Consider the following 13,424-nt stretch of genomic DNA (forward strand, 5'->3'; position numbering starts at 1 on the left):
CCAATCCGGTTAACACCTTGGCTTAGTATGTACTCCCCAACCACAATAAAGGTCTCCCTAGGCCACAAGAGAGTATAAAACCATAACACTTTATTTCAATAAATAAAATGTATTTGCAAGCAAGGTGTGCTGTATACCGGCACCATAAGACTCAAACTACAGAACATCTCTGCTCTAACTCTGTCTCTCCCCGGTGGTTTATCAGATCCTGGCCTCCAAAACCTAGAGATATACTCACATGCATAAGTTATGATGTCAAAGCTCCAATGGTATAGGCACATTTTTCTATAGTGTGTGTGTGTGTGTGTTTAAAGATTCTTTTTTAGATAAGACAAAAGGGAAAATAATTGAATGAAGAAGTAGAAACATCCCAACTTTACATAGAACTGGAAAGACAAGTGTAATAAAACAAAGATTTAACATTTATTTTTTTTTTTTATCATAAAAGTCCAGCAGTTAAAACTATGTACAAGTGAGTACATGCAAATGTAGAATAAAACACAATTAAAACAGTCTAAAACTTCAATAAAACACAATATATGCACAATGTAAGAAGCAGCAAAAAGAGAAGGATTGATAAAAAGGCCAGTAAAATGGGCGTCTTCTTAGCTCGCAACATAGTCATGTTTGTATTTGGGGTGCTTATTGTAACCGACTTGTACTCCATTGATGAGACACTGAATCGCCCATTCTGATGAAACCACTGGAAGGTTTAGAGCTTGAGCACATTTTAAAATAGAGTCTGGACATGATCGATCTGTGATTACTACATCGAAAACTCCCAAAGCGACATCTACAACAGAATAAACAGAACAAAAGAACATCATTGAAAACAGAGAAAGAGAAATAAAGTAAATGTTGAAGAAATGGTTTCTCAAGCTTCCTGTTGGTATACCCAGGAACAGATAGAATAAATTATTACTTGAAAAGATAATTCATTATGTTAAAGAAAGATGTAGACTGCCCCTGCCTGTCACTAGAAAATGTGCCAGCCCAGCTTTCATGAAGATCCAATAGCTTTAGTATTTTCTGTACCATGAGGGCTTGCTAGTACCCTCCTCATACCCATCAGTCCTGAGACTTCCTGCTGAAGTTTCATCTGTAAGGTATAATAAACTTCTTGTGTTCCTCAATGGATGGAGCATTTTATACAAGGTCAACAGCTTCCTCAGCAAATCTACCTACCACTATCACCTTATTATAAAAGGCATTTATATTTTTAAAGAACACAACAAGCAAAACATTTCATGATACAGACAGATCTAACACAATAATTAGTAACATATTATACATTAATGCTGGCTGAATTTAATACCTTTGTTTGTGTCTGAAGAACTGTGTTGCTTTGCAGAAACAGCACCTCCAATCATTAAAACTTCTGTCCATATTTCCAGGAAATTTTCTTGCTGGTCAGATACCACAAGAAAACGCAACCCCTTAAAAGGATGCCTAGAGCCATGCCTGTAAAATCAATGTCATAAAACAAATGTTATATAGATGGTAGATTTCTCCTCCCCTCTAAATAAAACCTGGGAACTTGATCTCACCATTCTAAAATTTTCTCTTCCTGAAAACTGTATCCAGCAGGGAGGAGGTAATTGTTTACACTTTGCAGCTCATTCGAGTGACAACTGTCATGTACCCAGACATGAGATACACAGGAGATTCCACTGGCAAGGCACAGAAAATATTTGCGGGTTCGGCAGTGCTGGTCAGCAATCAGGAAACATTTGGAATCTGGTTTGCACTAAGGGGAGAAAGGAAGGAAGGTATTACTCTACTTGATCGTATCAATTAGACGTGATCAATTAGAAAAAAAGGTTGCATTAAAAAAAAATTAAATTAGAATGAATTAGGATTTAACACACCTGCTAGGTGGGTTACAACACACACACACACACAAAAGAATTGTGATCAGAACTCCCGAAGTGTTTCTTGGCTGGTGCTAGCAATTTACCAAGCAACAAGCCAAGGGGCAAATGTGTAAATTTATCTGGAATACAGTATACATCCATTTCCTGCATAGTTCTGGGGCCAACACCACTCGGTTAAGCCAGCTGTATGACTACAATCACATGTTTTGTTGTCTATAAAGGTGTTTTCCAGCAAATATTGTAGGGGGGATTATTTGCTACTGACCCCTCAAAATTGGTTTTATTATGGGTTCCTCAACATCTGAAAATTATTTCAAGGGTCTATCGAGGGTAAAATGGTTGAGAAGGGCTGCTCTAGATACCCTGGATTATTTATCTTCCCTACACTGGGTCTCAAAAGCATCAGCCTCAGCTTACAGCCATCCGTTGCACTACCTAAAACAAATGATTCTGTCTAAATAACTATAAGACATCACTATAATAACAGACATCATTGGTCATTAGGGGTTTAATGGAAAGAGATCATCCCAGCTTTGCAGCTTATAAAACAGAATGAACGTTTATTGGTATTTTTTTTGTTATAACTGCTTCAGTAATTATAATAGCTGGGACCAGGCAAGGCTTTGTGTTACAGCACTGACAGAGGTGGTTCCAGTGAGTACAGCTTGCAACTGATAAATTATTCATTCAAACATAGTAAAAAAAATTATATTTAGGATCTACAATTTTATAATAATTCTTATGATCAGACATCTCTTTTTCTTTGTTCATAGTGTCATGTCTCTATATATAAAATAAAAATTGTTACGGTTATATCACTCATACATAACCATAAAAAGCCTCAATTAACCTAACCCATTCCTCACTTTTATTCTTAGCTAGTGTTTTTGGAAATTAAAATAACATACAAAAATACATTGAATGAGAAACTCACCAGTGCTTCACTGAAATTGTCAATAATGCAGCCCCCCCCAGCCCGCAGCTGATCCTCTGTATACCGTCGGTCATACGGTGTGCTTTCAATGTATTCTGCAATCAGAAACAATATTGCAATGTATGTGCTGATTACATAATAGTAAACACTGGATGTCATTTATCAAATGAGCTTTCTTTCTCAGCAAAAAAATAATTAGATTCTAAGCTGCATTAGATAAATAAAAGCTAAATGTGGCCAATGAAGAGATTTTAAAGAAGCATTTCTCAACCAGGGTTCTGTCCAAAAGTTACAATTTCTCTCTCTTTGGTCAAAAATTATCTTTTTGGTTATCTGTAAGGGAGGCAATTCTTCCCCCTGACTACCACACCAATATACTGTGAGCTGTGGATTTAGTAATTATAGAAAGGGTTCCGTTCCACAGAACCTGAAAGTTATTTCAAGGGTTTCCCCATGTTAAAAGACTGCTTTAATCCCCCCTAGCAGTCTGAATATGTCTGTATTAATATTGTAAGTCAAAAGCCGTACATTGTTTTGCATGAAAATACCGCCTCCCCGGGGTACCGACAATTCACGCATCACACCAATCACACCGGTAATGTGATGCAGAAGCCGGCCGGGGATCGCTGAGGTCATCGCTGGATTGAGGGGAGCAGGTAGGATTTTTTTTTTTTTTTTAACTACTCCGAGTGAGACTCGCTTTTGGTATGTAAAATTCACCCTGAGCCACACTCGGGAATACTGCCAGGGCGGTAAAGGATCACTATAACAGATTTTTAGGCCCCATGTACAGATAAACTAAGAATTAATATATTAACACCCAGCAAGTCTATCTTCTTTCTGATTCTTGGAACACATTTATATTCTCAGCAATGACCATACCAGAAACTTCTGCGGTCTTCCAGTTTAGTAGCAGGCAAAAAATAGGTCACTATTACATATATTGGTTTAGGTGGGTCCATTTTAAAACCATATATAAATCTCCTTTGTAGGAAAATGTAAGGGGGGGGGGGGGGACATTCTGATGTCTTTAAACAAATTAGGCCTATTGAACATCATAGGGGCAACTTGTATAGTCAGGAAATGTTTCCCAACATTTACCTACATACAGCCGATTTGTTTTTGGTTGTGTACAGTGTACCAGTGGTTGCCTACCTCTGCGGTCCCGCAAAAATCACCGGCTCCCGACCGCACATGTGCGGGAAGCCGGGTGTCACTCAAAGGGGGAGAAACCTCCCCAATGGTGACGTCATTGTGACATAACCCTGCCCACTCTCCCATTGCAGATCTGAGCCTGCGATGGTAGAGTGAGCGGGTTGTGTCCAGGGACACAGCCCACGGCTCTGGCCGGTGAGTTTCCCCAGTGGGGTCCTTCTCCTGACCATGATCGGGAGTGCACCGGGGCCAGAGCCGCGTACCACTAGTGGTCCGCCATTGCTGGTCTATACCACCCTCCATTTAAAAGTCTGAAAATCCCAGCCCATAAGAAAGATTAGTTAGTAACAGGTAAAAAAAAAATCATAATACTAAAATTACCTTCCTCTTCACTGCTGAAGCACGGAATCTCCTGTGATTTCATGCGGTTGTTGACTTTGTCACTGGATGTGGCTGTAGTAAGCAAAAAAGCATAACCTGCAAACAACAATTTATTTTGAGGCAGAGGGCCATGGGTCTCTTCCAGATTTGCCTGATCACTCATGTTGTCTCCACTCTCATTGGGGCTCATGAAGTCATTTCCTTTAATTGAGCCTTAAAAAAAAAAAAAGTTAGTTATATGCAAGACACTAAACACTAAATATACCCCTAGACAATTCCCTCAAATACAACAAATTTCTTTCCACTCATGGAATCCATTAGACACTGTGGGCCTCAACAGTGAACATATGAAGATACAGTATTAAAAATGCTTATTTCAGGCTTCATTGCCGGTTTGATGCACTCTGGTAAATCACAAAGCCAAGATTTAAATGGGCACCATTTTTCACAGAGATGAGCCCAGTGCCCAAGAGCCTCACCTCCCCTCACTCCATTTCTGCCACTAACGGCCCGTTTATGGGATGAGGATCTTCTGCCATCCGTCAAGGCCAGAATGACAACTCCTGTGCATACAAGTTCATTCATATCCAGCACCCAGATATGCCAGGATCGTACACTTGGTTGGGCGCAGTTCAGTTGGCATTTACCAAAAGATTGTAACCAGGCAGGTAAGTTTGTTTTATTGCAGAAGAGACATAACCTGTCCAATTTGCAATAAAAATCCTGCCTGCTTGCAATTACATGTATTTTAGGTTTAAATTCTACTTTTGTAAACAAAGGTTGTTGCAGCAATTTTCTTTTGTGTGTGAATATCTTAATAGGAAATGGTCACTTTTCAGTCACCATTCAGCATCAGACATCCCTTGAATCTGGTCACATATAAGGTCCATTGAAAAATAAACAGTTTGAATGTTTAACCCACTATAAATTTTGTGCAGCTATAATAGATATAGTGCACCAAGTGGAAGCTTGTATTTATTTTGTCAGGCGCTAAAGTAACCTTTATTAGCATAGGATTGATGCTGTGAATTCTTTTATCGGGTTCAGTTGGTATTAAGAGAACTAAAACCTTACCAGACTTTGCCACAACAGATTTGCGGCCACGTTTTGCAGGAGATTTGTCATCGTCTACGCTAATTAATTTCCTTTTTCCAGAGAGAGAACCTAGAGAACTACGGGGGACTTCAGTTCCTTTTCTGGTTGGGGTGCTCGTGCTGGATGTACTGGAAGAGGTTGGTGTGCTCATAACATTTAAATTACTTCTTCGTTTTCGCTTTCCTTCCACTAGATTATCTGTAAGTGAAAGGTCACATTGAGACAAATTTATATAATGATTCTATACAATGATAAAGACAGGACAGGGACAAATTGCAAGCATTATACTTTGATTTATAAAGTATTAGACACAATTGTCAACCAATAAAACAAATAAAACATTACCAAGACTTATGTCTGATCCCTTGGTTAATGGCGTTGATGGCTCATAGGGGCCAAGGCCAAACTGTTCTCTAAGTTTATTTCCTTGTTCTAGGGAAAGGATTACAGCCATTCTTTTGTACCACTTCCTCTGACCTTCTTTTTCTATGCAGTACAACAGTTCTTCAGAATCTCTCTTGTGGGCTTTTACCACGCCTATTAAAAAAAAAAAAATATGGAAACAATATTTCAAGGTTTGTACGTACAAAGACAAGGTCACATGGAATTTCATCAATCAATCATTTCCCTCTCAATGAGCCTGATTTAATAAAGCTCTCCAAGGCTTGAGAAGATACACTTATCAGTGAAGCTGGGTGATCCAGCAAACCTGCAATAGATCTGGTCCAAGGATTAAAAACATTTGCTAGCAAATGACTTTGAAGAATTCCATTCAAGGTGTGCTGGATCACCAGACCCAATCAATGGCAGGTTTACTAAAATGAACACACTTTTGCGTTCAAAGTGTAAGGTGAACAGCAATCCAAACCGTTTTGTTTGACTCAAAGTTTTGTTAAAAAATAGAAAGAGCAGTTACTGTATGCTTTAGTTATAGAAACTAGATATTTTGTTGTCACCTAATAGTGGGGATATACCAGCATCTGGATAGCTGTAGGAACCCATGAGTAGAGTCTGGTTGGATTTTGATTACTTTTGAATGTCTCCTTGTTTTAATCTTGTTGAAATGGAGATCAAAACTTGTTATACAGCAATAACTTTATTCTCATCCTGATGTGCTCATTGTTCTATTTTGTAAATTATGAAGTTAAGTACCTTCTGATATTCCTAAAGACCCCCCTACACTTGTTCTAAAACTTTTCTGAATAATCAATAAAAACCTGGTAAATAAAATATAGAAAGAGATACATACCTGCGCTAAAATATTCATCTTCCGAGAGGGCTGTCACCTCTGTGTCCAAAGGTATAGGGTCACATAGTAAAATATCTTTTCCTAGAACATCACATTCATAGCCATCATCAAAAAGTAGCTTGTATTTACCACCTCCAACATCCCGAGTAATTGTACCAGAGTAAAAATAACCATTGGAGGACCATTTGGCTACAACTTTGAGTCCAACAAAACTACTACCAGATGAGGAGTCCATGCTAATATTCTTTGATGGAGTCTGATAGGGGATTTCAGGGGAGTTGCTGCGCTGTGTGGTAGGGGTTCCTGGACTTGCTCTATCACAGGCTTCTGGATGACAAGCACTAATGTGTGTGAAGGGTTCTTCATCAGGAACAGCAGCTGCAGTAGAATCCTCAGCTTGGGCATGTGAAGAGCCCGCTTCCCTGCAAAGAAAACCAGCATTAAAAAAATATTCCACAAATTACCTTCTGCTTCTTTTTGAATAATAAAAAAATATTCTTGTCAAATTTACATGCGGAAAACTATGCAGGTCTTATCACAAAATAAATCAGTGAATGAGTTCATTTAGAAAGCATAAAACTATCTTAAATTGATAGACCTGCTATTTGCATTTTAGGAAGTTCTTTCCAGCTGGAATACACAGGATGCAAGAGGGTGGCTGCAGTAATCCAGATTAAGAAAATTTAGGTTGCCATGGCCAGTAACATGCTGGGTTTCACCCAGCAGTCAGTTGATGTGATACATAAAATAATCTAAAGTAAACCTGAAAACTGCCTAAGCTATCCTGTCGTAGTCTACCTAATGGGTATTGATTTATAAACGGGGGAATCAGACATTCCCTCATACCAGTTACTGCCGTTTGAAACACAAGAACTTGGAAATTCTCTGTGTCACAATATGAATTATGACAAATGGCAAAGGTAAACCCTTGGGGAGTATGAAAGATGTCCTGGGTTTAAAATGAAACTTAAACTTATCTTTCTAAATGGTATGTATTAAAAGTAAAGACAGGCCAAAAATATTACCATATATCTTATGAACCTGCTTATCTTTGAAACCAGTCCTACCAGCTAAAACTGAGCATCAAAGCACAAGTATGGCTATTATTCTGGAGAACAAACCTTCCCTAAAATGATAAATAGAAAGGCATACATTGCAGATGATGGTCATTTTAGTTAAAGAGGAACTAAACTCAAAATCCCCCAAAACACAAAAAAGACACTTATTTTCAACCTCGCATGGCAGTCCAAATTGGCAAGCCAAATTGTCAATTTTGGCTTTGTCAATTTGTCAAAACAAACAGAATGTTTACTTTACAATAAAAGGTTGTCTACCCTTTTATGTAAAGTGAATATTCTGAGTTTAGGTACGCTTTAGGTGTGGCTCCTCTCTTTTGAGAAGGGGGCATAGGGAAGTGTAGCCTTCAATAAAGCAGTGCTCAACCCAGAATTTTTTTTAAGCTGGGTGAGAAGAAGCTGTAGGCGGGTGGCAGCCCCTTTATTGTGACCCAATTCATCAGTAACTGCCCAAAACCAACCAAGGCTGCTGAAAAGTGCTAGGTGGTGTGCTCGGCTAAAAGGGGCTGAGGAGAACACTGACAAAGTAAGCCCTGTCTGTACCATAACTGGCCCATCACTGGGCGGATATTATATAACAGGCAAATACAGAGAATACCAATGGAGAAAAGTTGGGTTAACTCTGCTGAGCAGTCTTATTGCTTTCTTACATCCTTTAAAGCCTTTTCTTTAGCCTGCATTTGTTACGGTCCCAATTTTACCATCTTCATAGTAAACAAAACTTATGTCCCCTTCTATACTAAACATACCATCAGAGAAGACACATTCTAAGAAAAATACGTTGGTAGGACTGGCCACTTTTCAAAAATGTCAAGGTTCAAGACAGAACCAATACAAGTCAACACAGACATTTAAACAAGGTAATAAATAAAAAAACAAAACAAAAAGACTTTCCTCCTAAAACACAAGACAACTGACTGACCCACACTGTCTGTCTATGGATACCTTGATCCAGTTCCTCGAAAAGGAGGACGTCCCCTCCTCCCTCTTCCACGGGGTGTAAGGGGCGCTTTGGCCCCTGGTCTGTTTCCAAGCGATGCATCTGCATCATCTTCACTCACTTGCACCCCTGTTTGTCTTCCAGTTTGGCGTGAAGACCCTGGCTGGCTGGACATTTTCCTAGGACTGGAAAAAATGAAGAAAGTTTATCTTTATCGTACTTAGGTGATCTAGGGCTTTACAACTACAGTATCCTATTTATATCATACATCCCTTTTCCAATAGAGGATCCAAACTGAACTAAATATTGCTGCATCCCAACCACTTCCCAATCTCATTTCAATCTCTTCCTAAGTCTTTTCAGCATTCATTTCAACGTTTACCCCCATAAAACCATCGATTTTTTTTTTTAATCCATTTCCCTCTTAATCTTCTTGATAATTAAAAGATAAAGTGTCATACAGACAACAGCATTTCATTCTAAAAAAAATAAAAAAATTTAAAGTTGACATTTTTTTCTTGCAGGTTGGTGGGTTGGCCATAGCAGATTTTGTGTTGGCTCTAGATAATCTATTGGCAGAAAAACATGATAAAACAAGAACTTTTACACTCCAATAATAAATTATATCAGCGGGCCTGTGAGTGACTTGCACAGTTTTGACAATTTGGCTTGTCAGACTTGTGCTGCAGGAAAATAAACACAAAAATAAAGGATAAGTACACACTGTATTGTACATACAGCGCTGTTCTGCTCTATGGAGGGGGGGGGGGGGGGGGGAACGAGTGGGCGGCACTCTGCTGCACTCGGTTCCTTTCACTTGCATTACGGTCGTTCGTGTATCCGCCAAGATGGATCCATGAACGATGTCAGACAGCCACTGCACACATGTCAGATTCTCGTCTGATAATAGCCCTGAAATGATAGTCAGAAGGGAATCATCTGATGTGTATACATAGCCTTAAACCCTGGTGTGTAATACATGCTGGGAAAAAAAAGGGTTTAAACCTAGAATTTCCCTAAAAAAGTACCTCGATTTTCCAAGGTTACCACGCCCAACTGGCATGGCAAATTCCAGTTGCCCAGCTTTTCCTCTTAGTGCCTTTCCTCTGTCAGAACCACTACCACTGGTGCTTTGCCCCACAGACAGGCCACTGCTTGCTCCACTAGATGTGCGCTGAAGGCTTGATGTTTTTGAGGAAAAGGAACTGATATCTGCAAGATCTCCAGAAGTTAGGGATGAGACCACAGTCCTTGAAGGTGACATCTCATTCTCAAATTCATGACATTCAATGATGGGATCCTCAGCTTCCTAGAAAAGGGAACATAAATAAGTACATTTTTTTGTGGGGAGGAACTAGATACTTTTTAAAAATAAAAACAAGAACAAAAACAGAAAAATAGAAAAAAGAAATATATGGAGAGAAAAAAAAAACACTCCAGATAGGTCTTAAAGTGAAACTAAACTCTGTTCTACGTACCTGTCCCCTGACCCTAGCTTTCTTCCTTATTGCAATATTCAACTATCTTGATTAGCCAGGATGGTCTAACTTCCATGCAGGAGTTCATTCAGTCCCAGCAACCTCAAGAGAATGCAGCATGTGCCGGGTTTTTCAGGCAACTAAAGCGAGTGTTCAGGCAGGTAAGAATACTTACTGCAAAAAGAACATTGCCTGTGCCTTCTGCAGAAAAGACCTAGCTGATCCCAAATTTTAAAAAGTGGGACTTTAGTTCCTCTTTTAAATCTTAAAACAGTAAATCTTAGGGTTTGTTCACATGGGACTCTTTATTGTAATGTAATCAACAGGCATTTATAGCAGATCAGTAAAAAGTTCAATAAGAATTGTTCAAGATTTTGATCCAACTCATTTGTTCAACAAAAGACAACCTATTACCAGACTGCAAGAATCATCTGAGAACAAAGTATTTACAGTGGTGGTTAATGGAGACCTGGAAAAATCTACTCAATTGCCAGTTGGTGGAACATCAACAACCAGATTATGTCCTTGTGAGGCAAAAAAATCATACAGATCATGTTGAACTACACAGAATAAAGGTGAACTATCTGATAAATGTCCGACTCATATTAGGAGCCAGTTATGTTTTAGATTTAGTAGCCTTTTATGAACTCTCCACAAATTGGGCAACATGATTTATTTTGATGCAATCCACGATTAAAGATTGTAAATAGGTAAGCAAGACAACATTTTTAACCTTAAATGTTACTCAATTGTTATTGTGAACAGAAGTTCCACTTCACTGCTTTAGTTTCCTTGGCTACTGTTCTCATAGATGTACAAAATGTTCAAATGCTTAGTAAACAATTTTTTCATGATAATATTATTGAAGCAACAAGAACCAATATTTATACACATCTGGTTTGTAATATATAAAAAATCTTAAGCATTCCAACATAATTAAGAAATGTTCTTTAAAATTCTCCCTCATTTTCCAAAATTAATAAAAGTTTAAAATGAAAAAAAATTACCTCTACAACTTTGCGATCCACCTCTGTTCCATCCATGTAATAGACATCCGTGATGATTCTGGTGACCACAGTGCGTACTTCACGAATTGTACGCACGTGTCGATGAAGGCTACGTCCAGGAGGAGGTCGTGGAAATTCAAATTCATCTTCACCCTTGAAAATCACAGAAATTACAGTTCTTTTTGAAGCCTCACAGATTATTAAAAGCACCCAAGTTACAAAATTGGAGAACATTTATGTTGCAGCCTGGGTGTATTCCTGATCTCTCTCTTTAGGTGTTCTCCTCTGCTTTGTATACCCTTCTCCGAGAGCTAGCACCAGTTATTAAACCACTATGGGAGTCATCTTCTGAGGCTTCACTTGCAACAGTGATACCCAGCATGAAGGTTTGAAAGAAGTGGTACTTGTCTTGGGCTTTCAGAAACAACTATTTGAAGGAGAACCCCTTGAAACTTTCACTTTCAACCTTTCCTAGAATGAATTATATAACAAAGCCACTTATCACCCTGTATTTTACATTACACACAGTTCTATATATATCGGCTCACCTGACTGTGCACAGATTCAGTATCATCTCCGAGTCCCTGTTTTGTGTTTTCAGGTTTTCTGGGGTCCTGTTCTGTCCGTTTGTTTCCTTTTTCTAGTGTCACACCAGTAGTAGTTGTTATTGGTGGTCTAGATAAATTGTCAGTCTGGGTAAAGGATGACACTACAAATGCTTTAGGGTCCACTGTATTGACTGTCTGGACTTCCCTGTTTGTTTGTCCCAAAGAAGGATGTTCATCCAGATTCAATTGCTGAGATGCAGAAACCATTTCTTGACTGTTACTTTGAATTTCCTTCTGAACGTGTTGTTCGGTTTCCTCCAAACTATGCTCAGTTTCCATTGCGTCATCGTCCTGATCACATGATAAGTCTTGGATAGAATGGCCAGAACTGGTCTGGCGATCTCTATCTTGCTCACGTATTTCTTTCATGTGTTGTGAAGCCATAGATGGTCCACCTTTCTCTTTGTTGGAAAAGTGGAAGGGACGTCCTCTGCAATTACCACAAAACAGCACAATACATTAGGTATATGTAAGCAATGAATGTTTGCAATTTGTTTACTTGTTGAGGGACAGAATAAGCCTAACCACGGGGGAAAAGAGGGAGAGAGACTCAGTCACCATCAATGCCTTCTTCAGGATTGGTATAGCATACACTAGGTTTTAAATTAACCCCTTATTGTAATATATGACCAATGTCTCCATGTGTTGATTTTCACTCAATTTTCAAATTCACAATAGAAATGCAAGGGGGTGAACAAACACCATCACGCATACATACACAAGTGCACACACACACGCACATATGCAATCCATACCTATATGGAATTATATATCCACATTAGGGCAGTTGAACAGATATTGCAGTAGTGATTTGCAGAATGTTATTTAATTTTATTCTTCTATTTCAGTCATTTTATTTAGGCCATCTGGATGAAGCATTTTATTATGAAGATCCAGTAGGATTCCTGTGCTTTCAGTTTATAATATCTGTCAAAATGTTCTGAGCTATGAGCTGAGTGTATTCTCTGGCCATTACAGGCTGTTTTGTTGTAGAACAATGTGTAGCGAGTGTCTTCAGACTCCATTTTTGTGTGATCCTACCAATGTACTGTGCAGCAAAGGATGATTCCAACATATATGACATAATTAGTGTTACAAGTCATAAGTGATTTTATTGAGAAAGTGATTTGCCTGCTGGCTGATGTGAAGGTTTGTAATTGGATACCTATGATACTGCATGTTAGAACAATCGTAATGAAAGTGAAGGGGGGAAGGGCACAGCGGGGTGCCGCTGATTTGTTCCCCTCTATCCCCTCCTCATAGAACAGAACACTGCTGTATGTACAGCACTCGCTCATGCATCGTTCAGTGTTGGACATGTGTAAGGGACCTTGTTTTGATTTGAAACCTAGTGTATACTACATCAATCTTGAATAAATACTGTTTTATAAAAAGATATACACCTCGACCATCTATCGAGATTTGCATGCACAACCTTCTTTAATGTCAGGGCAAGCAGGCAGGCAATACCAACAGTTTTGGACCTGGAAGTACTTTGCAGCCAACTTCTACTAAAGCAAAATTGAAAAAAGCCCCACGCACAGCCCACCTCCCAAAAATCACTTTCAGCATCCAGCCTAGCAGGGATCAGACACAATACTTACACAACACAATCAAGTTGGGGACA

At 39.0% G+C, this 13,424-nt stretch overlaps 1 protein-coding gene across 4 annotated transcripts in view; it reads right to left on the reverse strand.

Moving 5' to 3' along the window:
• Positions 1 to 422: 422 nt before the first annotated feature.
• TP53BP1 (tumor protein p53 binding protein 1) overlaps positions 423 to 13,424 on the reverse strand; it is a 72,157-nt gene continuing 59,155 nt past the window's right edge. For 3 of the 4 annotated variants that reach the window (XM_072402480.1, XM_072402481.1, XM_072402479.1), the window contains exons 17-28: positions 11,738 to 12,227; positions 11,190 to 11,342; positions 9,733 to 10,013; positions 8,710 to 8,889; positions 6,689 to 7,110; positions 5,785 to 5,976; positions 5,419 to 5,637; positions 4,345 to 4,557; positions 2,809 to 2,903; positions 1,548 to 1,747; positions 1,316 to 1,461; positions 423 to 793 (exon numbers count right to left, since the gene is read on the reverse strand). In XM_072402480.1, coding sequence (XP_072258581.1) covers positions 606 to 793; positions 1,316 to 1,461; positions 1,548 to 1,747; positions 2,809 to 2,903; positions 4,345 to 4,557; positions 5,419 to 5,637; positions 5,785 to 5,976; positions 6,689 to 7,110; positions 8,710 to 8,889; positions 9,733 to 10,013; positions 11,190 to 11,342; positions 11,738 to 12,227 — 2,779 coding nt within the window. In that variant the 3' untranslated portion in view covers positions 423 to 605. The remainder of the gene's footprint in view (positions 794 to 1,315; positions 1,462 to 1,547; positions 1,748 to 2,808; positions 2,904 to 4,344; positions 4,558 to 5,418; positions 5,638 to 5,784; positions 5,977 to 6,688; positions 7,111 to 8,709; positions 8,890 to 9,732; positions 10,014 to 11,189; positions 11,343 to 11,737; positions 12,228 to 13,424) is intronic. The other variant, XM_072402482.1, reaches the window with a different exon arrangement.

The sequence above is a fragment of the Pyxicephalus adspersus genome, chromosome 2, assembly GCF_032062135.1.
Source record: "Pyxicephalus adspersus chromosome 2, UCB_Pads_2.0, whole genome shotgun sequence".
Taxonomy (NCBI): Eukaryota; Metazoa; Chordata; class Amphibia; order Anura; family Pyxicephalidae; genus Pyxicephalus; species Pyxicephalus adspersus.